Consider the following 24,312-nt stretch of genomic DNA (forward strand, 5'->3'; position numbering starts at 1 on the left):
AAAAGATAATAGTTACAAGAGTAAAATATTTTGCAGCTTAGTTTTTAGCTGATATGGCTTATCTGTGTTAAGAGGATTCTGAAGTTATCTGCACTCTATGTCGGAAATTTCTATTTCACTAATGCAGCAGGATAAAGCAATTTGCCATTCAAACGTTGGGAATGCAATTAGCGCCAGCCTTACCAGAGCTTCAGAAGATGCCTGGTGTTATTTGAGGACACGTTCCGTAGGCACAAACAGGGAATCAAAAGGCAAGAGAGTTTAAATGTTTTCATTTTGGAGGACTTAGAGTAAAATTACAATGTGTACATAGACTAAGAGGTATATGAAAATCACATAAAAGGGGAAATTATTTGATCTGGCATTTGGAAAATTATTAAAAAGCAAAGTAACAGCAGGCTATAAAAATGATCTTGTTTGCAGGCAACATTTGTTTTTGTTTCCCCACTGGAGAAGTTTTGGATGTTCAATTATAGGCCTCATTGCTTCAGCATTATTTTCAACTGAAATGTCGGGACTTGGAAAAGCATATCTAATGTGCAAATTAAGTTTATTGCTGCTCATTTAGTTGTTTATTCTTTGTGATAGAAGTCTTTATTATACCAGCATAGAGAGTGGCCTATCCATTTTCTTCAGCAGAATGAGGGTATTCACTAATATGTTTCCACATTTACTAAAAGAAATACCAGGATAGGTAGATAATTGGACTCTTGGTGGCTCTACACAGCAGTTTAAAAGATTTGAGGTGTTGAGCCCAATTGTATACAGAAGCACAGCTTTACTGAGTAAACCAAAAATATAATTTCACAGAAATGACAAGACGCAATGGAAGATATCCATCATATTGTAGTGGTTGAAAACACCTCTACAGAGAAGTCTACCAGTAGTGCTAATATCTTTCCACAAATGTTTAATTCTAAACTACAATTTTCCACAAAGAATAAATTAAAACATTTAATAGAAAGAAGGCTTTGACTTGAAAATCATTAATGGAAGTATTTTTAAGGTGAAAAAATATGTAGTGAACTTTTATACAGTCAAGAAATGAAGTTCTCTTTTACCCTCCAATATTGAAAGTAATGCTGAGTAAGTTCTTGAGAGGTGAATGCCATAATCTCTTCAAGTATAAAGGAGAAAAAAAATCAAAAGCATTCATGTAAGCAAATAATAAAATGTCAAAAGTACTTTGATCTTCATAATAATTTAGTTCATAGTCTTTTAAAAATGTAGCACATATTACTCAGATAAAACTTCCAGGTATGTTAAGCAGCTCTTTCCAAAAAAAAAAAAAATGTATACTGTACAATATACAGTGTAAAGGACAGGTATTCCTGCATTCTAAGTTTGTATTTTTTTTTTGATTTTTCAAGAAATTTTTCACTGAACCTATCTATAAAGTGTTGAAGTTTTGTTTTATGCATTCTTAATAAAAATAATGGGTGTATAGGTCATGGTTTATGGCAAAAAAAAAAATGGGCTAGGCAGATGAGTACAAATGAAATGTCACTTCTTAAAATGGTGAAAAGCAGAGTCTGAGATGAGAGTAACTTGTTCTGTTACTAAACAGCATGAGATCCTAAACAGTTTGTTTTGCTGTTACTGATCTTGTGCTTTTTATTATTACCATTAATTACCCTTTATTAAATACATCCTCTACTCCAGGCACTGTGGTAGGTACTTTATGTATACAATTTCATGGAACTCTCAGAAGAACACTTATAAGTAGGTGATCATCATCTTTCTTCTACACAAGAAGTCACTGAGGCACAGACTGCCAAAGCACTTGCTAAGGTCCCTGTGTTAATTAAGTGGTAGAATATTTTTCCTTCTTTTTCGCCACCTAGTATTTTTATGTGACAATAACTACATAAGACACTTTTACTTGACATTGTTTAAAGCCCAGACAAAATAAAAATACAGTAACTTGCAGATATTAGTACTTCCTCCTAAATACTTGATTTAATTTATTAAAAAGAGTTCAGTATTTGTTTACTCTCTTTATCATTTGATGTAAATTTTACATATATAAAGAAACAAATAAGTCTTGAGTGTACATATGCTGAATTTTGGCAAATGCATACACCTGTGTAACTTCAAACTCTACCAACATATGGAACACTACCATTATCCTATTGAACTGTCCCTCAGGCCCTTCCTTAATAAATCCCTGACCCCACCCCAGTTCTAGAAGCAACTCTTATGATTTTTTTCTGCAGTATATTTCATAGAAATCCAGTCATATAGTACATACTCTTTGGTGTCTGTCTTCCTTAACTCAGCTTAAACCACTAGCTATCAATCTTTTGTTTTTATTAAACATGAACAAATCTAAACAAAACTCTACCTCAGAGTAGGTTTAGTTTGTACAATGAAAAAAAAAATATTGAACTATAAGAATTTTGTCTCCAGTGTCCTTCCAAACTTATACACACTTCGGCCTTGAGTATTTGGCTAGGAATTGGAAGTTTAATAATTTTTCTTGATTCCATTCTGAGGCTAAAAGAAATGGTTAGATTCTTCTGTTGATCTGCAATTCTATTTCTAAAGTAGCACAGTGGTCACTCAAGCTCTAGTGGCATTCTTTTTAGGAATAATATGTGTGATTACAACATAAACAACCCTCAGATACAAGTTATGTCCTCAGTCTGTGGATCTTGAATACTCAAAGAACAGCAAACTCTTTCAAGCCAAAAAAAAAAAAAAAAAAAGGAATGGGGTAAAGTGGGCATGAGGGGGTACAGAGTGGGGAAAAACAGATGAATTGATTAGCTCTTATTCTCCCCTTCTGGGTTTTATTTGCTCATTTTGCCTCCCCTTACACTAATGTAAATGTTCAGAAGAGAACGTTTTCTTTCTATTAGGACCTGTAGCCAGGCAAGATAAAATTTCCTAATTCCATCTCTTATAGAACAGAAAGCTTCAATCTGATGTTTTACCACAACCTAGAATAAAGTTACCATTGGAGGACCAGAGTGAACATTATCTATTTATAGGAAATATAAATATGATCCCATAAATAGTCATTGCCTAGTATGTATTAACTGCCTTGAAACTGAGTAGTTGGCATATTTAATGCATTAAGCAGAATCTATAGTGCATGCTCTTTTGAAATGGATGTCAGGCCCTGTTTTGATTACTTGTTAATATAGAGGATCTGTGTTTACATTTTACATTATTACTTGCTAAGGAATTTTTCAGTGTTACCTTGCATGATACTTAAACTTGTTTTCTCATTTCGACAACTCAAATTCTAGACAATTACTTTCTCTAGTCAGTCCTTCATTTGTTTCTTTTACTCTGCAGTTTTTGGTAGTCATTTAATATTTGTTCTAAATCATTTAAATATTGAAGTGAAAGATAAATGGGTAATGGGAACTTCAGGGAAACTAATATATTGGCATGGTTACTTTGTGCATTGGAATTAAATTATACTCTACTTGTGGTGGAATATAATATAAATACCAAGTGCTGCACATAGATTTTAATCTATAAAACACATGTCTGAGCAGATTATTTTGCACTGGTGAAGAGGTTATAATACATGCTAGCCTAATGCAAGTACATGTGCAAAGAGGAAAAGTTTATTAAATACAGACTAAAAACTCCTCCACTTCTGGCTTGCTGGAAGTAGAGAATTAAAGATTCCATCACACTGACTTCCTTGTTTTCTCTGCAGGGTTTATTTCAGAGTGTTAGCTTTGATTTTTCTTGCTTGCTTTCTCTAGAGTTAGTAATTTTCTTGTTTCTTTGCTTAGTCTTCTATGAACCTGACAACAGCTCATTCCTCAATTCTATCTCAACCAAATTCCTTCCATATATTGGCCCTTATGTGAGGGAGCCTGGTTGCCTAAGCACCATGCCCTTCTCTTGACACACTTCTTCATTTGGATAGAATACATCTTCCAAAGGATTTTTTTAAGAAAGAATTCAAGAGAAATGCATTTTTTTGAGATTTTTTCATATTTGACAATGTGTTTATTCTATGCATGCATTTGATTGATGGTTTTGGTGGAAACAGAATTCTGGATTGGAAATCATGATTCTCCAGAAATTTGGAGTTGCTACACTGCTCTAAAAGCTGACACCATTTTGATTTCTGACCTGTTGTTTGGGACATCTTTTTCTCTCTCTGGAAGTCTGAATAATTTAATAATTTACTCTGTTCCTTTTTCTGAAATCCCTACTACTTAATAGACTTGCTCAACTGATATTGAAGTTTACATGTGTATATATGTACACATCTATGTATCCATGTGTATAATTTATTCTATTTTATATAATTATATATATTTAGATAGATATAATTTATATATATATATATGTTTATATGTTTTACATATAATTTTCTCTGGATCTCTCTCCTCATATCCATTGTATAGCTTTTTATGCTGTACCTTCTAGGATATTTTCTCACCTTTATCTTCCAGAATTTTCATAGTATTTGTTTTTGCTACTTTTTAAGAAATTTTTCTAAGTGTGTCTTTTTTTCTGGCTATTCTTTCAAATAATACCTTGCTCTTCTTTCTCTTCCACTGAAAATATTGCTTACAGTTTTTTCTCTTTTCTAGTTTACTTTCTTCTGTTGTTCCAAACTGCTTTGTACTGTTTATTAAGAGGCATAAAAGATACTTTGTGAAGCTGTTGTCTGTTCATATTTAAGAGTGCGGCACTAAAAATCTTATAGAAAGCTCTGATCAAGTTGGGGCTTTCTGAACAAATGGACTTCACATTTAGATGACGTGGCCAGAACATGTCTTTAGAAAACTCTAAGGTCATTATCTTTAGATCTTTTCTCTTAAGCTTATCAGAACCTCAGGGTAAGTGTGCCTCACCTCCTATCCAGGTTTCCTACCTGGAGAACAAATGAAGTCCCAGCAGACAGCACCCTCAGAGCTTAAAAAGGTCACACACAACACATGGATCTCAGCACACACTATGTACATGTTTCCCTAATTTCCCTGTATTCAATAGGATTCCCCTGACCCTCGCCTTAGAGGGTGGGGGTGATTCCTCTGACCCTCACCTGGGCTTGGTGACCAGCAGTTCAGGAACTCCCTTTTTCATATCCTCTCAGGAAAATAATTTTTTGATCTGCTTCTAAAGTGGGAAAAACTCTAGAGACCAAATAGCATCCATTCATAAAGCCCTAAAGAGGAATTGATGTGCTGAATAAGCTTTCTCCTCAGCTTTGCTACCACTAGACTATGGCTGAGCTTTATAGTAAGTCCGTTAGGAATCATTCGACTTTATTCTAGTTTCTCAAATTTTGTCTCCCTTTTTGATGTCTGTTTTGGTGGATTTATGTCTTAGAAAAACATTTTTTGACATTATTAGATATTTTATAAAGAACTTGAAATAAATAATTATATACATAGTATTTATTTCAAGTTTTTCATAAATATCTAATAATGTCAAAAATGTTTTTCTAAGATATCATTAATAAGACCACAAATAACAAATGCTGGAGGGGTTGTGGAGAATAGGGAACTCTCCTGCACTGTCGGTGGGAATGTAAGCTGGTACAACCATTATGGAGAACAGTATGGAGGTACCTTAGAAATCTATACATAGAACTCCCATATGACCCAGCAATCTCACTCTTGGGCATATATCCAGACAAAACTCTACTTAAAAAAGACACAAGCATCCGCATGTTCATTGTAGCACTATTCACAATAGCCAAGACATGGAAACAACCCAAATGTCCATTGACAGACAATTGGATTAGGAAGATGTGGTAAATATACACAATGGAGTACTACTCAGCCATTAAAAAGAGCAAAATAATGCCATTTGCAGCAATATGGATGGAACTAGAGACTCTCATCCTGAGTGAAGTAAGTCAGAAAGAGAAAGACAAATACCACATGATATCACTTATATCTGGCGTAAATGAACCTTTCCACAGAAAAGAAAATCAGGGACTTGGAGAATAGTCTCATGCTTGCCAAGGAGGAGGGGGAGGGAGTGGGATGGATTGGGAGCTTGGAGTTAATAGATGGAGACTATTGCCTTTGGAATGGATTAGCAATGAGAACCTGCTGTGTAGCACTTGGAACTAGGTCTAGTCACTTATGATGGAGCATGATAATGTGAAAAAAAAGAATGTATACATGTATGTGTAACTGGGTCACCATGCTATACAGTAGAAAATCGACAGAACACTGTAAACCAGCTATAATGGAAAAAATAAAAATCATTATATAAAAAAAGAAATAAATGCTATGTAATCAATTATCTTCACCAGGATATGGGACAACCCCCTTTTTTTGTGACACTATTTTTCTCTGCTACTATTTAGAGAAACTCAAGGTTTAGCTTTTTTTTTTGCTTAAACAGTATTTATCAAGTAATCAGGAAAGCAAAATTTTGGAGATAATGGATCATGAACTCAAATGTTCGATTTGTACACTAGATACGATACCCTCTCATATGGAGGGACATCCCCCCAAATCACTTTTTCTCACTTTGTCTTTTTCATCTCTTTTATCCCTTCTAGCATGTTATTTCCATGACATTTGCCTATCATTACAAAGTTATTTTTGGACCCTATTTCTGCTCCATTTACTGTCATATTTACTTATCTCCTATATATCAAAACTTTTTTATTATTTTAATTATTTGATTTTTAGGGCTGCACCTGCAGCATATGGAAGTTCCCAGGCTAGGGTTCCAATTGGAGCCACAGCTGCAGGTCTAAGCTGCAGCCATAGCAATGAGTGACCCAAGCCATGTATGCAGCCTACACCGCAGCTTATGACAACACTGGATCCTTAATCCCCCAATTTGTCAATTCCTAAGCAATCTGAATTAGAAATACAAGAATCCAAAAAGAAAGCAGAAAATATCTCAGGAAGAAATGTTAGTCTCACAGTTTCACAAAGAAAAAAGTTGGGCTCAGAATAAACCAAGTGGAATAAGGCCTGCTAAACAATTCAATCTTGAATCAAGAAGCCCAAGGGATGATGTCATAGTAATAAAAACAGAGAAAAATTGATGAGGACTTAAAATTACTGACTTCAGACTCAACGTATCAATTACTGACTAGATTCTTTTATTTATTTATTTGCTTTTTAGGGCTGCACCCATGGCAAATGGAAGTTCCCAGGCTCTGAGTTGAATTAGAAGGGCAGCTGCCAAGCCAGCCTATGCCACAGCCACAGCAATGCCAGATCCAAGGTTTGCCTGTGAGCTACACCATAGCTCATGGCAATGCCTGATCTTTAACCCATTGAGCAAGACCATAGATCAAAACCATATCCTCATGGATCCTAGATGGGTTTGTTACTGCTGAGCCACAATGGGAAGTCTGATTCTTCTCTTTTTTAATTGCCTGCTTTAAAAAGTATATATTGAAATATATATAATGAAATAAAAATATTTTTATTTTGAGCCATAATACCTGACATTTGATTACCAAGAATAGCTAGAACCAGGACCAAATGACCAAAACCATGAGAAAAATGAGACAAAAGCAACAGGTTACATCTGAAAGAAATATGGAAATTATTTCTCAAGGGTTTTAAAATAATTATGATTAGTAAGTTTTTTTAAAAGACAAGTTGGAGAATTTCAGAAAAAAAAATGGCAGGTCTTAAAAATCAATTGGACAAGACCTGCTGTACAGCACAGGGAACTCTACCCAATCTTTCCCTATAATCTATAAGAGAAAAGAAACTGAAAAAGAATGGATGTGTATATATATACATATAAAACTGAATCACTTTGTCATACAGCAGAAAATATAACACTGTAAATCAAGTATATTTCAATAAAACTTTAAAAATGAAAAAAATTCAACTGGAAGTTCCAGAAGTAAAATATACAAAAGCTAAAATTAAGAAAATAGATTGATTGAACATAAGATTGGATGTGGAAGGGAAGAAAGAAGATATTTGAGTAGAAAATACTCAATATGAAGTGATAATGCAATAGGAGTGACAAAAAAGAACATATGGAATATATTATTTATGGTGAATAACTTTAATATACATGCAATTGTGGTTCCAAAAGGAACAGAGAGGGGAGAAAGAAAATAAGGGATCAGCAGTTTGAAGAAATGTTTGCCATAGATTTTAAAAAGGTGAAAATGACCCCAGCCATTCAGGAAATCATATGATCCTTATTAGGATAAATACAATGTAAACTTTAAATAAGCACACAGTAATGAAACCAAAGGAAAGAAAATAATCCTAAAAAAAAGGATTATTTTCAGAAGAATAACAATGGCACTGGAAGTTGGTTTAACAACAAAATTAAGGGAATTGAGAAGACAATGGAATTACTTTTTTTTTTCTAATTTACATCTTTTTAGGGCTGCACATGGAGGTTCCCAGGCTAGGGGTCAGATTGGAGCTATAGCTGCTGGCCTACACCACAGCCACAGCAATGTGGGATCTGAGACACATCTGTGACCTACACCACAGCTCGAGGCAATGCTGGATCCTTAACCCACTGAGTGAGGCCAGGGATCAAACCTGCATCCTCATGGGTCATTAGTCAGGTTCATTTCCACTGAGCCATGACATGAACTCCTGGAATTACTTTTTTAATGGTCTGAAAGATAGTACCAATAAAATTCTATCCCCAGCAAGAATATCCCCTCACATGAAGACAGAATAGAGATACCTTTACACAAATAAAACTCTGAGAACCCATCACTGAATCTGCACCAAAAGAAATGCTAATGAAGTTCCTAAAGTTAGAAGGCATATGATCACAGTCTTAAGGACAAAAATGGAAGAAGAAATTAAGAGCAATGGGAAGAGTTAATATGTTAATATGAGGCTAATTTGAGATTTTGAGGAATTAGCAAGAAAACCAAATATTAAATGTTTTTATTTCTAGTCTTCACAAGTTAACTAAGGTGAGAAAAAGGAAAATTCTGTTACCTGTTTTAAGTGCTATTTATACACTAGTTTCCTTTATGTCAGTATCTTAGCAACATTTCTGCTAATGTCATAAATAAATAAAGGCAGTATCACATGGTGTACAGAGGGAGAATGGTTTGGTGGTTTTTCTTAACATTTGTCAATCTTTTGAGAGGTGTTGATAACTTCAGAACCACCTGAGCAGTTATTATTCTGAACAGTGACGCTGAAGTGTTATCACTCATAGATGGAGATTTCAACTGAGTTAAAAGAAACAAACAAAAAGTGACCAAAAATAATATTTTCTGGATTCTTGGAAAGACCAATTAGATAATGCATTGCCATCCCTGGCTTATAAAAATGTAGCTAGGGATCATGATACATAATAGTGTGTTAGGCTACTGATATAGGGAAAAAGCTATACCTGTTGTTTAAAAAAAATCATGCCAAACAGTTCTGACTGAAATTCTGACATTAGTTTTCATGTCTCCTGAAGTGCTCATAACTAAAGATGTATTCTGGAAACATCGGCTATTATGACAATGTTAATTTGAGTAAAGCTATTCATCAAAAGCACTATATATTTTGATAAGCCTTTCCTTATACTTCTTAAGGATAAGATTGTCAGATCAAGCTGTTTTCCTAAGATTTGAATGTCACAGAAATAGAATTAAAATAGTAAATACTAAAATTCTGTAATTTTGTGAACTCTTTAGTATGTATGTCATTCACACTTAGAATAACCTTCAAAAAGTGGTCAGTCCTCATCTCTCTAGAAAGAAATGAAAAAGATGCCTTCATATATAAATATTCACCACTCCCATCAATTCTTTTTTCTTATTGAAAATTACAAAGACCCAGAAAAGTGGAGAAAATAGTATAAGGAACATCCATGTACTCATCAGTTGGATGAACATTCATAAACTCAGACTCAACTTTGTTTTACCTGTACTCTCACCTACTTCCCCAACATCCACCTCAAATATCTATAGGCAAATTACAAACACCATAAGTTCATCTACAAATATTTAAGAAATTTTAAATGACAGTGAAATCTTTTTAACATAACAGTAAGCAAGTTTTCTTATCTTCAAAAATTAACGACTCCTAAATTTTTCAGAGTTCAAATATACATGATAGTCTCATAAATATGTATTTATATATGTATTATGTATGTTCAATAAACACACATATGTATACATATTTGTGTGTTAATCCTTTTCAAACATGAAAGTCATATTTCCAAACATGTTTCTCAGAATTCTTTATATTGCAAGATGTATGAATAGGTGTTATATGAATTAAAAATTTTCCATATCTAATAAGTGTAGGAAACCCAGAATTAAATAAACTTTAAAAAGTTTCTTCTGGGAGTTCCCATCATGGCTCAGTGGTTAGCAAACCAGACTAGCATCCATGAGGATGCATGTTCAATCCCTGGCCTCACTCGGTGGGTTGAGGATCCAACATTGCCATGAGCTGTGGGGTAGGTCACAGATGCAACTCAGATCTGCTGAAGCTCTGGCATAGACTGGTGGCTACAATTCCAACTGGACCCCTAGTCTGGGAACTTCCATGTGCTGTGAGTGTGGCCCTAAAAGACAAAAAGACCAAAAAAAAAGTTTCTTCAATACAGGAATTTTCAGAGCTTTTTATTATGCAAAAATATACTATGAAACTCTAAAACTAAATCTGGTATACAGAATTAATTACAGTTGAAGAACCTTGGGAGTCTATCTTTTTTTAATTTTGAAGGGTCAAAAATCAATAGCTTTTTACTGGATATGACTTTTTTCCTAGATCCAACGTATTGGTGACTTTCTGACAATATATTTACATAGCTTGGCTTTTCCTTAAATAGAAATTTCAGATTCAAATTTCAAAGCCTAAGGAAATATTTTCTCCAAGTATGGGCATGGACTGACTACATTAGATTCAACTAAAGAAGTAACCTGTTAAAAATTCATATTCTAGGTTCTCCCTACTGACCTGCTAAATCAGTATTTCTGGTGAAAGCAGAGAAATTCACATTGTGAACACATTCTTGAGGAAGTTCATGCTAAATTTTTAAACTATCAGAGAAGAATTTCTAAAAATGCTTAAGGAATAGGCAAGAAAAATATAATTATATGAAATGAAAATGAATCCCTCTACTTTGTTTTAGATAGTGTTCTGTCAATTCCTACTGTACAGCAAAGTGACCCAGTCATACATATATACATACATTTTTTTCTCACATCATCCTCCATCATGTTCCATCATAAGTGATGGATATAGTTCCCTGTGCTATACAGCTGGATCTCACTGCTTATCCACTCCAAATGCAATAGTTTGCATTAACCCCAGACTCCCAGTCCATCCTACTCCCTCCCCCTTGGCAACCACAGATCTGTTCTCTAAGTCCCTGAGTTTCTTTCTTGTGGAAAGGTTCACTTGCGCCAAATATTACGTTAGAGATATAAGTGATATCATATTTGTTTTTCTCTTTCAGACTTCTCTTAGTATGATATCTCTAGTTCTATCCACATTGCTGCAAATAGCATTATTTTGTTCTTTTTTATGGCAGAGTAGTATTCTATTTTGTATATATACAGCATCTTCTTTTTTTTTTTTTTCTTTTCCCACTGTACAGCAAGGGGGTCAGGTTATCCTTACATGTATACATTACAATTATATTTTTCCCCCACCCTTTCTTCTGTTGCAACGTGAGTATCTAGACAAAGTTCTCAATGCTATTCAGCAGGATCTCCTTGTAAATCTATTCTAAGTTGTGTCTGATAAGCCCAAGCTCCCGATCCCTCCCACTCCCTCCCCCTCCCATCAGGCAGCCACAAGTCTCTTCTCCAAGTCCATGATTTTCTTTTCTGAGGAGATGTTCATTTGTGCTGGATATTAGATTCCAGTTATAAGTGATATCATATGGTATTTGTCTTTCTGGCTCATTTCACTCAGTATGAGAGTCTCTAGTTCCATCCATGTGGCTGCAAATGGCATTATGTCATTCTTTTTATGGCTGAGTAGTATTCCATTGTGTATATATACCACCTCTTCCAAATCCAATCATCTGTCGATGGACATTTGGGTTGTTTCCAGGTCTTGGCTATTGTGAATAGTGCTGCAATGAACATGCGGGTGCACGTGTCTCTTTTAAGTAGAGTTTTGTCCGGATAGATGCCCAAGAGTGGGATTGTGGGGTCATATGGAAGTTCTATGTATAGATTTCTAAGGTATCTCCAAACTGTTCTCCATAGTGGCTGTACCAGTTTACATTCCCACCAACAGTGCAGGAGGGTTCCCTTTTCTCCACACCCTCCTCCAGCACTTGTTATTTGTGGATTTATTAATGATGGCCATTCTGACTGGTGTGAGGTGATGTCTCATGGTAGTTTTGATTTGCATTTCTCTTATAATTAGCGATGTTGAGCATTTTTTCATGTGTTTGTTGGCCATCTGTATATCTTCTTTGGAGAAATGTCTATTCAGGTCTTTTGCCCATTTTTCCATTGATTGATTGGCTTTTTTGTATACAGCATCTTCTTAATCCATTCATCTGTCAAAGGACGTTTAGGTTGTTTCCACATCATGGCTATTGTGAATAGTGGTGCAATGAACATGTGGGTGCATATGTCTTTTTAAAGGAAAGTTTTGTCTGGATATATGCCCAAGAGTGGGATTGCTGGCTCATAGGGTAGTTCTATGTATAGTTTTCTGAGGTACCTCCATACTGTTCTCCATAGTGGTTGTACCAATTTACAATCCCACCAACAGTGTAGGAGGGTTCCCTTTTTTCCACCCCCTCCAGCATATGTTATTTGTTGACTTGTTAATGATGGCCATTCTGACAGAGGTGAGGTGATACCTCATAGCAGTTTTAATTTGCATTTTTTTAATAATCAGTGATGTTGAGCATTTTTTCATGTGCTTGTTGGCCATCTGTGTATCTTCTTCGAAGAAATGTCTATTCAGGTTTTTTGCTCATTTTTCAATTGTGTGATTGTTTTTTTTTTTTTTTGCTGTTGAGTTGTATAAGGTCTTTGTACATTTTAGAGATTAAGCCCTTGTCAGTTGCATTTGAAACTATTTTCTCTCATTCCATAGGTTGTCTTTTTTTTTTTAAATGGTTTCCTTTGCTGTGTAAAAGCTTGCCAGTTTAATCTGGTTGCACTGGTATATTTTTCCTTTTATTTCTGTTGCCTAAATAGGATTCAAAGAAAAGGAAATATATTCCATGCTCCTGGGTTGGGAGAATTAATATCACAAAAATGGCCACACTATCCAAAGCAATCTACAGATTCAATGCAATCCCTATCAAATTACCCATGGCATTTTTCACATAACTACAACAATCCAAAAATTTATATGCAATCACAAAAGACCCAGAATTGCCAAAGCAATCCTGAGGAACAAAAACCAAGTAGGAGTTGTAACTCTCCCAGACATCAGGCAATATTACAAATACTACAGTAATCAAGACAGTGTGGTACTGGTCAGAGGGATCTGACCAGAGGGATCAATGGAACAGAACAGAGAACCCAGAAATAAACCTAGACATCTACAGTGAATTAATCTTTGACAAAAGAGGCAAGAACATAAAATGGGAAAAAGACAGTCTCTTCAGCAAGTGGTGTTGGGAAAACTAGACAGCTGCATGTAAATCAATGAAACACAGCCTCACGCCATGCACAAAAATAAATTCAAAATGGCTTATGGACTTAAACATAAGACAAGACACCATCAAACTCCTAGAAGAGTACATAGGCATGACATTCTCTGACATCAACAGTACAAATGTTTCTTAGGTCAGTCTCCCAAAGCAACAGAAATAAAAGCAAAATTAAACCAATGGAACCTCCTTTTTACAGTTGTTTTAATTTAGGCACTAATGATTTCACTTCATTCATGTATAACAAGCAGTGTTTCAGGGTTAATAATGAGCCTCATGTTCCTGCACCTACTCCACTGGTAAGTATGCAATCCCAGGAAAGGAGTAGGCTAGATGTACACACATACAATCCCCTCCTTTCTTGAGAGTGATATGAATGGCTTGAAAAAAAAATCCCTCTGATGTTAAGAGTTTCTCAAGAAAGTAAAGTTTATTCAAAGGAGGAGTCTGAACTTATTATGGAACTCAAGCATAGTCCACATTCTTTCCCTAAAATAGCATCAACAATTATGTATATTTCTGTTGCTCAAGAACCACTCTTCCAGTCTCTGCAAGTGTAATTTTGACTCTGTGGGGTATTCGCACTTCTAGTTCTGAGCTGGAGCTATATGTGGTTGCTGAAGCCAACTCTTTAGGATAGCAATTGGCAGCCTTGTGGCTGTTAGAGAGCCACCTACACAGGATTAGGATAGGTCTACATGTGTTGTGGGGAGAGGATGCAGTAGTTATGAGCATTCTTGTCCATGTACCCCCTCACCCTCACCCTCATAGGAGAGTATTCACAGGAGAAACTATGCTTAGATAATCATGCCTTCCCTGCTTCTGGATAATAACTCTGCCCACATAGAATTGTCTTCTTTTAAATACAATCCATTTTTTCACGCTACAGATACTGGTATGTCTTTTTTTTTTTTTTTGCCTTTTCTAGGGCTACACCCAAGGCAAATGGAGATTCCCAAGCTAGGGGTCTAATCAGAGCTGTAGTTGCTGGTCTACTCCAGAGCCACAGCAACTCAGGATCTAAGCCGCGTCTGTGACCTACACCACAGCTCACGGCAATGCCAGATCCTAAACCACCGAGCAAGGCCAGGGATCGAACCCACAACCTCGTCGTTGCTAGTCAGATTCATTAACCACTGAGCCACAACAGGAACTCCTGATATGTCTTTATACCCTCTGTTTCATACCTTCAAGGCTTTTTATTTTTTATTTTTTGCCATTTTGCAAACATGGCATCCGGGGCAGGTTTCATCAGTGTGTGAACCAGTTACACAGGATCCTGCACTAATAAAGGCTCCATGTTTGGTCTAATGCTCCACTGTAACTGTCTTGAAATTCTTGATCATTTTGTCTCTGGACTTGTGCTCTGTAAGTGAAATCTAATGGGACAATGGAGCATGCACTTGAGCACAGGATATATGCTGGATGGCGGCACATATAAGTGTTTATGATTCAGCAGCAGCAGCTCATGTACAAACCAACTCAGGTCTGTGCACCAAGCAGACAGTGTTCATGCATAAGAAGTATGGTGTACACTCACATGCCTCACAGAAGCTGGGGGCACCAAGGCCCAGAGGAGAGGGACACATCAGGACCTGGGACCAGACTGGTGGAGGTGACGATGGTGGCAGCTCAGAAACTTTAGGGGATGACAGCAAGGGAACAAAGGACTCAGGAAACAGTCAGTGTCAGGATCCACTGTTAGAGGTGAGATTGCCATTTATCCCCAATGGCTCTCCAGGCGACATTTGTAGAAATATTAACTCTTCAGCCTGAGCACTATGACAGGAAATGGCAGTGCCCAGCTAGTAAACTTTGTCACTAAAGTATTAGGAAATAAAAGCCTACATATGGACATTGCAATAAGGCATATCACTCAGTTATTTGAATTTTTGAGAGTTTAGCATGCATGATTTAGAAAATGTGTGCAACCTTGCAAAACTAATATCCAGAGGCTTGGAAATATAAATTAATTAAATTTAAAGATTATTCTACCCAATGGGAAAATATTATTTTTATACAATGCTCCAGGTGGACTAATTATTAATTAGTATATCCTTATACTCATTAATATACTGAAGAAACAGCAATATAATGAGTAAACAGGCATTTTAGATTACACACAAACCATTAAGCCACTTTTAGTTTCTTGTACAGGATATGCCTGAAGAATGTAACACTTCCATTGTTCAAATTTATATCTAAAATTCAATACACAAAATAGATATTATAAAGAGTTAAATCTTTTTAGAAAAAAATGTTCCTTGAGAACCATCAGCTATTTATGTTCTAAAATATATAATTCAAAATAATTTATCAGAAATTTATTACAATGTCATACCTATAAAATACTCTCAACAGTTCCATAATAGTTGTATCAACAGAAAGATCTTTGAAAAAAAAGTTATCAAAAAGCATTTGTGGGAGTTCCCATCATGGCGCAGCAGAAACAAATCCGACTAGGAACCAAGAGTTTGCAGGTTTGATCCCTGGCCTCACTCAGTGGGTTAAGGATTCAGCGTTGCCCCAAGCTGTGGTGTAGGTCGCAGACGTGGCTCTGCTCAGATCTGGCATTGCTGTGGCTCTGGTGTAGGCTGGCAGCAACATCTCTGATTCGACCCCTAGCCTGGGAACCTCCATATGCCACAGGTGTGGCTCTAAAAAGACAAAAGACAAAAAAAAGCATTTTTTTTACATCTGCCATGAGCAATTAATGTGAATTATATTCCTTGAAAACAAAGTTGTTAAAGACATAAGTTCTGACAACCTAATAAATTCACAGAAAAGTGAGAAAAAATTATGATCAATCATGATAAAACTTTAATAAAGTACTATTTAATGTATTATATAAAATTGAACTAATTTTTTTTTCTGCAATTTGCACATTTATGCTGTTACTCATGTATTGCTAACACCCTGTTACATAGAAGAGGTAATATATTAGTTTTTAAAGCAAAGTGCTTTATATTTAGTAACTTTAATAGACGTGTTTCCCCTATTTTTCAAACAAGACACACCACATTTTTATTTCATACTCCAACCTGCAAATTATGTAGGTGACCCTAAAAGCATCTAAAGCTTATATTTTGTCTATATCTATCACCAAGCTTCATATGCCCCAAGTTCATTTCCATGTTACTCTCTAATACTAGACTTTCCAAGAAAATGCCTGCCTTTCATCTACCAGCCATATTTCTTCACTCAGACTCTTTGTAAATGCTTTTGCCTGCACAATAAATATAGTTACTTCTCCTTGTCTATTACATTTGCTTAGCTAACTCCTATTTGCCTTTTACTCTGTTATAACTTTCTCAATAAACTGATCCCTCAGGATCCACCATTTTATTACAATCATTTACTTCTACTATATGGTGCTTAGTATAGTTATCCTATATATTTCTGAGCATGATTTGATGAACATCAGCCTCCCTTTTTAGACATAATCTCTGTGATGGCAAGCACTATATAATTTTATTGGGCACTATTTTTTTTTCCTTCTCCTTCTACTGTATTTCCAATATCTATTAGATAGCTGGAATTTGATACAGATTTGATAAATATTAGTTAATAATGAGTTAACTAGTGAGAATATGTAAACGTTATAAACAATGCATTTTTTAAATAAAGTTTTAGAGATTTTTTTTTACTATACTACCAACAAAATATGTCTATAGGGAATTATTTGTCTAATTTTGCTAATTTGTGGTGTTATAAATGAAAGGAATGGCTGTCATTTTTAATGTTTGAAAAAAAATTTTTTTTGTCTCTTTAGGCTGCAGCCGTGGCATATGGAGGTTCCCAGGCTAGGAATCAAATCCAAGCTGTAGCTGCCAGCCTACACCACAACCACAGCAATGCCAGATCTGAGCCTCTTCTGTGACCTAGACTACAGCTCACAGCAATGCTGCATCCATAACCCACTGAGTGAGGTCAGGGATTGAACTCAAGACCTCATGGATACTAGTCAGATTCACTTCCCCTGAGCCACTAAGGGAACTCCTGAAAATTATTTTTATTGCATGATTAAAATTTTAAATCAGAGCAGTTTTACTCTACCAACGCATTCAATTAGCCAACTCACCCTCCCATAAGTACAAACAAGATATTAGTGATATATTTTTTCCAAAGAAACCAGAAGAAAGAAAATGTTCTCTAGTCCTCAAAAAATGTTATTGAAACCCTGGTTAATATTTACCTTTTCTTTGCAGGAGACATGTGAAGAAGGCTTGGAATAAAAAATGGACTAAGCTAGAGTTCCCATTGTGGCTCAGCAGGTTAAAAACTCCACATAGTCTCTGTAAGGATGCTGGTTCAATCTGTGGCCTCACTCAGTGGGTTAAGGACCCAGCAATGCTGGATCTGCTGAGACAGGTCACAGATGCAGCTAGGATCCTGCATTGCTGTGGCTGTGGTGTAGGCCTACAGCAGCAGCTCCAATTCGACCCCTAGCCTGGGAATCCCTAGCTTCAGCTCCAATTTGACTCTTAGCCTGGAAACTTCCCTATGCTGCAGGGAAGTAAAAAGAACTAGGCAGTAAAACGAAAAAAAAGGACTTAGTTCACAAAATTATACTTCAAATTTTCTCCTAGAAATAGAGCAAAAAAGTGTATGCATCTAATATAAGGGAAAGAATATCTTTAAAATATGAAAATATAAAACATATCTGATGTAAATGGAGTTAGATTTTCTCCATTATATTCAGAAATACATGTGCTTTTATTTCTCCATGACTCTTTTATCAACATGTACCTTAAATCCCAAGATTATGAATTCTTACTTTTCACTCCCAAAGCTTTATTAAAGAAACCATCACAGCTTTCAAATGTTGTGTAATACTTAAACATTCTATTGATACAATGCAGTGTCATATCCATTCATATGAACATATAAATTCATTATCAGTGTCACTTTGATTTCTTGAGCAGCACAAAGATGCCAGAAGGAAGGTAAAGCTTTTAGTCCATCTCCTAGAAGGTTAAACTTTAAGTGTGATCTTTCTTTAGAGAGATTTTCCAGGGTCCTGATTTCACTATTTTGAAACTTCTTTTTCTTTTTTCTTTCTTTTACAACTGCTTCTGTGGCTTACGGAAGTTCCCAGGCTAGGGGTAGAATCAGAGCTGCAGCTGAGGCCTACACAACGGCCACAGCAACACTGCATCCCAGCCACATCTGCAACCCACACTGCAGCTTGAGGCAATGCAGGACCCTTAACCCACTGGGCAGGGCCAGGGATCGAACCCACATCCTCATGAACACTATGTTGGGTTCTTAACCCAGTGAGCCACAATGGGAACTTCCTCATGTATGATTTTTTTCACCATAATTTGCCCAAATCTCTAATTCTTAAATGTTAATCCCTTAAAACATAATTTATTTTGGCAAAAGATTGCAAATCTAAATCCAAATATATGCCTTTTTTTTTTTTTGGAGGTTAATGAATTGCAATTTCGGTCAATTCTTATACCGCTAAAGTCAAAACTATGTAATTTGTCATAAAAATGTAATCAAAATGACATCATTATGAGTCTCTTTTAAGAATGGAAAAATAGCACTCATGAGTCCAGCTGGAACACTGTTTGGAATTATCCTTTGAAAATGGTTAATGAAACGATGGGAATTGCAGAGCAAGTGTTGACATTATGACATATTTCTAGAAGGAAGTTTTGTTTTTGTTTTTGTTTTTTGTTTTTGTCTTTTCTAGGGCTGCACTCGTGGCATATGGAGGTTCCCAGGCTAGGGGTCTAATCGGAGCCACATCTGCAACCTACACCACAGCCCACGGCAACACCGGATCCTTGACCCACTGAGCGAGGCCAGGGATTGAACCCACAAGCTCATGGTTCCTAGTCGGATTTGTTAACCACTGAGCCAAGATGGGAACTCCGAGGGAAGTTTTTTTTAATGATAGATGCATAATTCTACAACTCCAAAATCTAGATAAAAATCAGAAAAGTTACCTCTTTCCTATTTCTATTGCACCTTTATCTAAAGTAGAAAATTATTATCACAACTATGTCAGAAATGAATAAATAAGTTTTATTCACACTTACAAATATAAAATTATGATTATAAATCTCAATGTAAGATAAACTATTATAGTTATGATTTTAAGGACATAATTTGTCTCAAAGTATATGAAGTTATCACAGAATATGTAGAGCTGTAACCAGTGAGTGGATGGTAATGTTGTAGAAGGAATTTGAGAATAAAAAAGTTATAAAAATGGTGTGGGTGCATTCTCTAGGTATGGAAATCTGTGTTTTGAGGTCCGCAGCTCTCTGTTAACTATTTATATTTGTTTCTATCATAAGTATAAAAACAAGAGTGTCTTGAATATTCTGACAAGTATTAGGCTATACTGATTAATGCAGAAATATTTGAAAAGTGGGAATATAATTCTTCATATTGGAGAAATTCATGTTGTATTTGCACAAATTCAAACAACGGCAAAAGCATTCAAAGTATGTATTTTATAGTCATATCTTAACATTGTGATAAGCTTTTATAATGATACTATTTTTTCTCAACAGAGAGGACTGTTATTACGGTTCCACCTTCCAAAATGGATGTTACAGTTGGCGAGAGTATAGTGCTACCATGCCAGGTGTCCCATGACCCCTCCATTGAAGTTGTATTTGTATGGTCTTTCAATGGAGATGTCATAGACTTAAAAAAAGGAGTGGCTCATTTTGAGAGGATTGGAGGAGTAAGTTGCTGAAATATTTAAGTGCTTAATAAAATGAATCAAGTCTTTTACATGAATCAACATCTTTCATAATTATTTTCCCCATACTTATTTGCATGGATAATCACTGTCTGTTTATGAAGATGCATCTGTTTTTGTTTTCCTTTATTTTATGTCTTTCATAGAAATGCTTGTTTTCTAAATACAATTAGAATAAAGAGGATAATAAAAGGGATCAAATATGAGAAACTATCATGATACTAGCATATCTCCTAATTTCAGAGCTGTCTCATATTTAGTATTTATCCAGCTATAAAGAAAAAAAAAATGAGGCCTGCTTGGTGTGAGGATGCTTTTATCCCTTTCTCCCTTTTTATCTGCAGGAATCTGTTGGGGATTTGATGATAAGGAATATTCAGTTAAATCATTCAGGAAAATATCTATGCACAGTAAAAACAACTCTAGAAAGTTTATCTGCAGTAGCTGATATCATTGTGAGAGGTAAGCATACATGGTGAAACTGTGAATGCACAACTGAAGTGTTAATATGTGCATAGTAGATCTCTGAGTAACCACATTTTGGTAAAGAAGTGAGATGAAGAGTACAGATTTTTTATTTTCTAAACTCCAAGACTCCAGGTTATGGGTATAGATATGGATATTAACTTGAGTAGGTTTCGTCTCTTTGTAAGGAATGGTCAGCCTTAGCAAACAGTGTCAATCTCTAAAACTTGGACATGCTTTCTATTCATAATAAACCATTCCTGTCAGAGCAAGGTCAACATCACATGTTCCTGCAGATCTCCATATCAGCTACATTTATTTGAATTAGCTTTTGAGAGAGGAGTGAATGAGAGTGGTTCTCAATTTTTGAGATTAGCTCCCTATCGGATGATATTCAACCATCCCATGATGGGCATTTTCTAATCTTCAAAGGAAGCATTTCTAAATTAATCTCTCACCATGTAAGCTGAATTAATCGGGCTTTATCTCAAATAATGTGCTAAAATACATTTATGTTCAATTATTATTTTCTAAGCATAACAGATAGACTATCCCTGTCCCAAATCTATGAATTTAATAATTTACAACACAGTCATCATAAAACATATTTTTCAAGGTCCCCCAGGTCCCCCAGAGGATGTAAGAGTGGAGCACATTTCCAGTACTACTTCTCAACTAAGCTGGAGGCCAGGCTCAGATAATAATAGCCCCATTCAAATATTTAGTATTCAGGCTCGGACACCATTTTCTGTGGGTTGGCAGGCTGTTTCAACAGGTAAGTGACACAACTGTTTTTGAATAAATTTCTACAACAGTATATTTGTTTGAATAATTGATCATTTTTAATTAGTGTCAATGTAGGTGCCTGAAGCATCCCCTTCTTTTCAGTGCCAGAAATTCTCAATGGTCTGACATACAATGCAACAGTGGTTGGTTTGAATCCTTGGGTGGAATATGAATTTCGTGTTGTGGCTGGGAACAGCATTGGGATTGGAGAACCAAGTAAACCATCAGAATTATTAAGGACCAAAGCATCAGGTAAGAAATCATATCTTCTAAAAACACAGAAGATCTTTTATGGTATAGTTCTTAAAGAAAATAAGTGAGAATTCTTGTATTTTCAGTCCAAAATCAGGGGCAGTAAACCAGTGGCTCTTACTTTTTCATTTTTATGTGCACAGAGCAAGGTGTATTTTCTCCCGAAAAGTGAATTCAAAAAGAAATGACCATAATTAAGCAGATACATCAAAAAATAACAGTTTTTTTATAAAGTTCCTCTTATCTCATCTATTTTCTAGCCAAAATCCAATAGAGAATCTGTAGATTTGTAGATACAAATTGTTACTGCTTTTTTCATTAAATGCTGTAGCCAAGAATTAATTGAGACTGTTGGTGCAATCAGTCACACATTTTCATCTATTTCTCAACTCTGACCCAGCTGCAGCTTCATTGAGTAATAGTATAAATCTTTCCCCATGCAAATGAGGTGAATTTTAAACTCATTGAACAGAAGCACTAATTGAGTATCAATTAGTTGACTGAAAAGCAGAATAAAGTGGAACCTGCCTCAGAAATCACAGCTTTTTAAGCCCTTTTCAATTGATCCTCTTTGTTCCACTCTTAAACTTTCACATCCAAGGTGACATCTGATCTGCTCAATGCATATAGCCAGCAAAGTTCACATTCTTAATCAGTCACCTATGAAGTATCACTACTGTTGCTGACTTAGTTTAACAAGCACAAACTACTTCAATGACCTGAATACTGTCAGATGTCAATAAATCCTTTTTTATATGAAAGGTAATGCTACTAAGTTTATTTTAAGAGTGGGGCTGGAAATAACCCTATTTCATAGTGATATCTTAAAATTAAATCTTTCTAAAAGTTGAGAGCTGAGAGAAGAGTCTTTACTTTGATAGAGGAGGAAAAGAAACATCAGGATGTTAGTTGACTGTTTCAGATAAAGTCAGGATTTGAACACAGACATCCAGATGTATGTACCAGCACCAGCCATAACAGAGGGACTTAACATACATGAGATAAAGATTGGCATGCAGAAATTTATAAATGTAAAAATTCCCAGGCCCTACCATAGACCAACTGGATAAGAATCTACAACTGTGGTCCATGACTCTGGACATTAGCTTTCGTTTCAGATTGCTTGTTTGCAGCTGGATTTGCATTACAGTAGCTTTGGGCAGAGTTGATACTAACTCTAAAGTTTTTACAGTTAAGTTTTTATGTCACATTCTGGTGTATTTAAAAGAACAGTGAGATTATTATATCACTATATCATTTATAAAATTAATTATGTATGAAATGGGAATAAATAAAATATAGAGTCTATATTTATCTGAATTGTATCCATGGTGGGAAAATTTTTGAAATGAGCAATTAAACATTAAATACTTTAATTCAAAAAGATCAAATATGAATAATTTTATATAATTCAAAATTTTAAAAAGTATACTCTGCAGATTTAACCATTATCAGAGATTTAGCATACTTTTGCTATTATTTCAGAAAAAAGGATGCTTTTTAACACTTGCACGTGTATAAAGTAAAACTTCATTCTGATTATACACTATAATACCCTACACATGTTCACAATTGTCAATGATTTTACAACTTACTTTCAACTATTTATTGTTCATTCTACTAGTCCTCACAAAGATATAGTTGAAGGACATATTGTTTCCTAATTTGTAACAATGATCAGTGTCTGTAATGTTCTACCACTGAGCCTTAAGTTCCTAGAGTTAAATCCAAGAAATCACCTCAGTCACATCCTTGATCAGAGAACATCTTCATACTTCGATTGTGAAAAATTGGAGGAATACTGTTCTGTACTAAGAGATTTGAGATTCAAAGGCAGAATTACAAAATAAGAATTTTTTAATTTATAAATCTTTAAGGATTTGTTTTTAAATGTTAAAATATCCTGATGACTAACAAAAAATTATTTTAGTTTGTTTATTGAAAAATTAATTAATAGACTGCCTCAGTAACTTGTTTACAGCACAACTGTATAATTAGGCACTAAATCAGCAGTGTCGCTGTTACCATCTGAATGGAACATCATTTTGCCAATTAGTAGATGATGCATAATAATGTCAAATACATGATGTTACTCGATTTTTAATTAATTTTGGAGCCAGGGTGCTCATGTATCAAATACAACTGTGTCCTCTGTCTTAGAAATCTGGATATGTGTAAACATAATTTATGTTCATTAAAAATGCAAGACTCTCTCATAAATGTGCCTGCGTGAGATTTTGAAAGGTGAAATCCAAAAACAAAAGTCTTCCTGATTAAGAGGTACTTTAATAACTGCCATCCTGCGTTTCTCTCCATTGCTTTCAGTCCCTGTCGTGGCACCAACAAACATCAATGGAGGTGGAGGAAGTCGGTCTGAACTCGTCATTACGTGGGAGGTAATTTTTTATCTGAGTTATTTCGAAGGAAAAAGATTTATCTGGCCAAGAAGAATAAAGAAAAACCAAAAGATATATTTGATTGCTATTGAGTATATAAAAATACATGGTATGAGAGAGTCCTCATGACGCATTATTTAGAGAAGGTATTGGAAA

General features: G+C 35.3%; 1 protein-coding gene across 6 annotated transcripts in view; it reads left to right on the plus strand.

Moving 5' to 3' along the window:
- The window catches only part of CNTN6 (contactin 6), a 292,494-nt gene that overhangs the window by 247,507 nt on the left and 20,675 nt on the right, over nt 1–24,312 (plus strand). For all 6 annotated transcript variants that reach the window (XM_047754541.1, XM_047754561.1, XM_047754553.1 and 3 more), the window contains 5 exons: nt 20,064–20,239; nt 20,602–20,719; nt 21,339–21,497; nt 21,611–21,760; nt 24,086–24,156. In XM_047754541.1, the coding sequence (XP_047610497.1) occupies nt 20,064–20,239; nt 20,602–20,719; nt 21,339–21,497; nt 21,611–21,760; nt 24,086–24,156 (674 nt within the window). The remainder of the gene's footprint in view (nt 1–20,063; nt 20,240–20,601; nt 20,720–21,338; nt 21,498–21,610; nt 21,761–24,085; nt 24,157–24,312) is intronic.

Source organism: Phacochoerus africanus, chromosome 1 (assembly GCF_016906955.1).
Source record: "Phacochoerus africanus isolate WHEZ1 chromosome 1, ROS_Pafr_v1, whole genome shotgun sequence".
In the NCBI taxonomy this organism is placed as follows: Eukaryota; Metazoa; Chordata; class Mammalia; order Artiodactyla; family Suidae; genus Phacochoerus; species Phacochoerus africanus.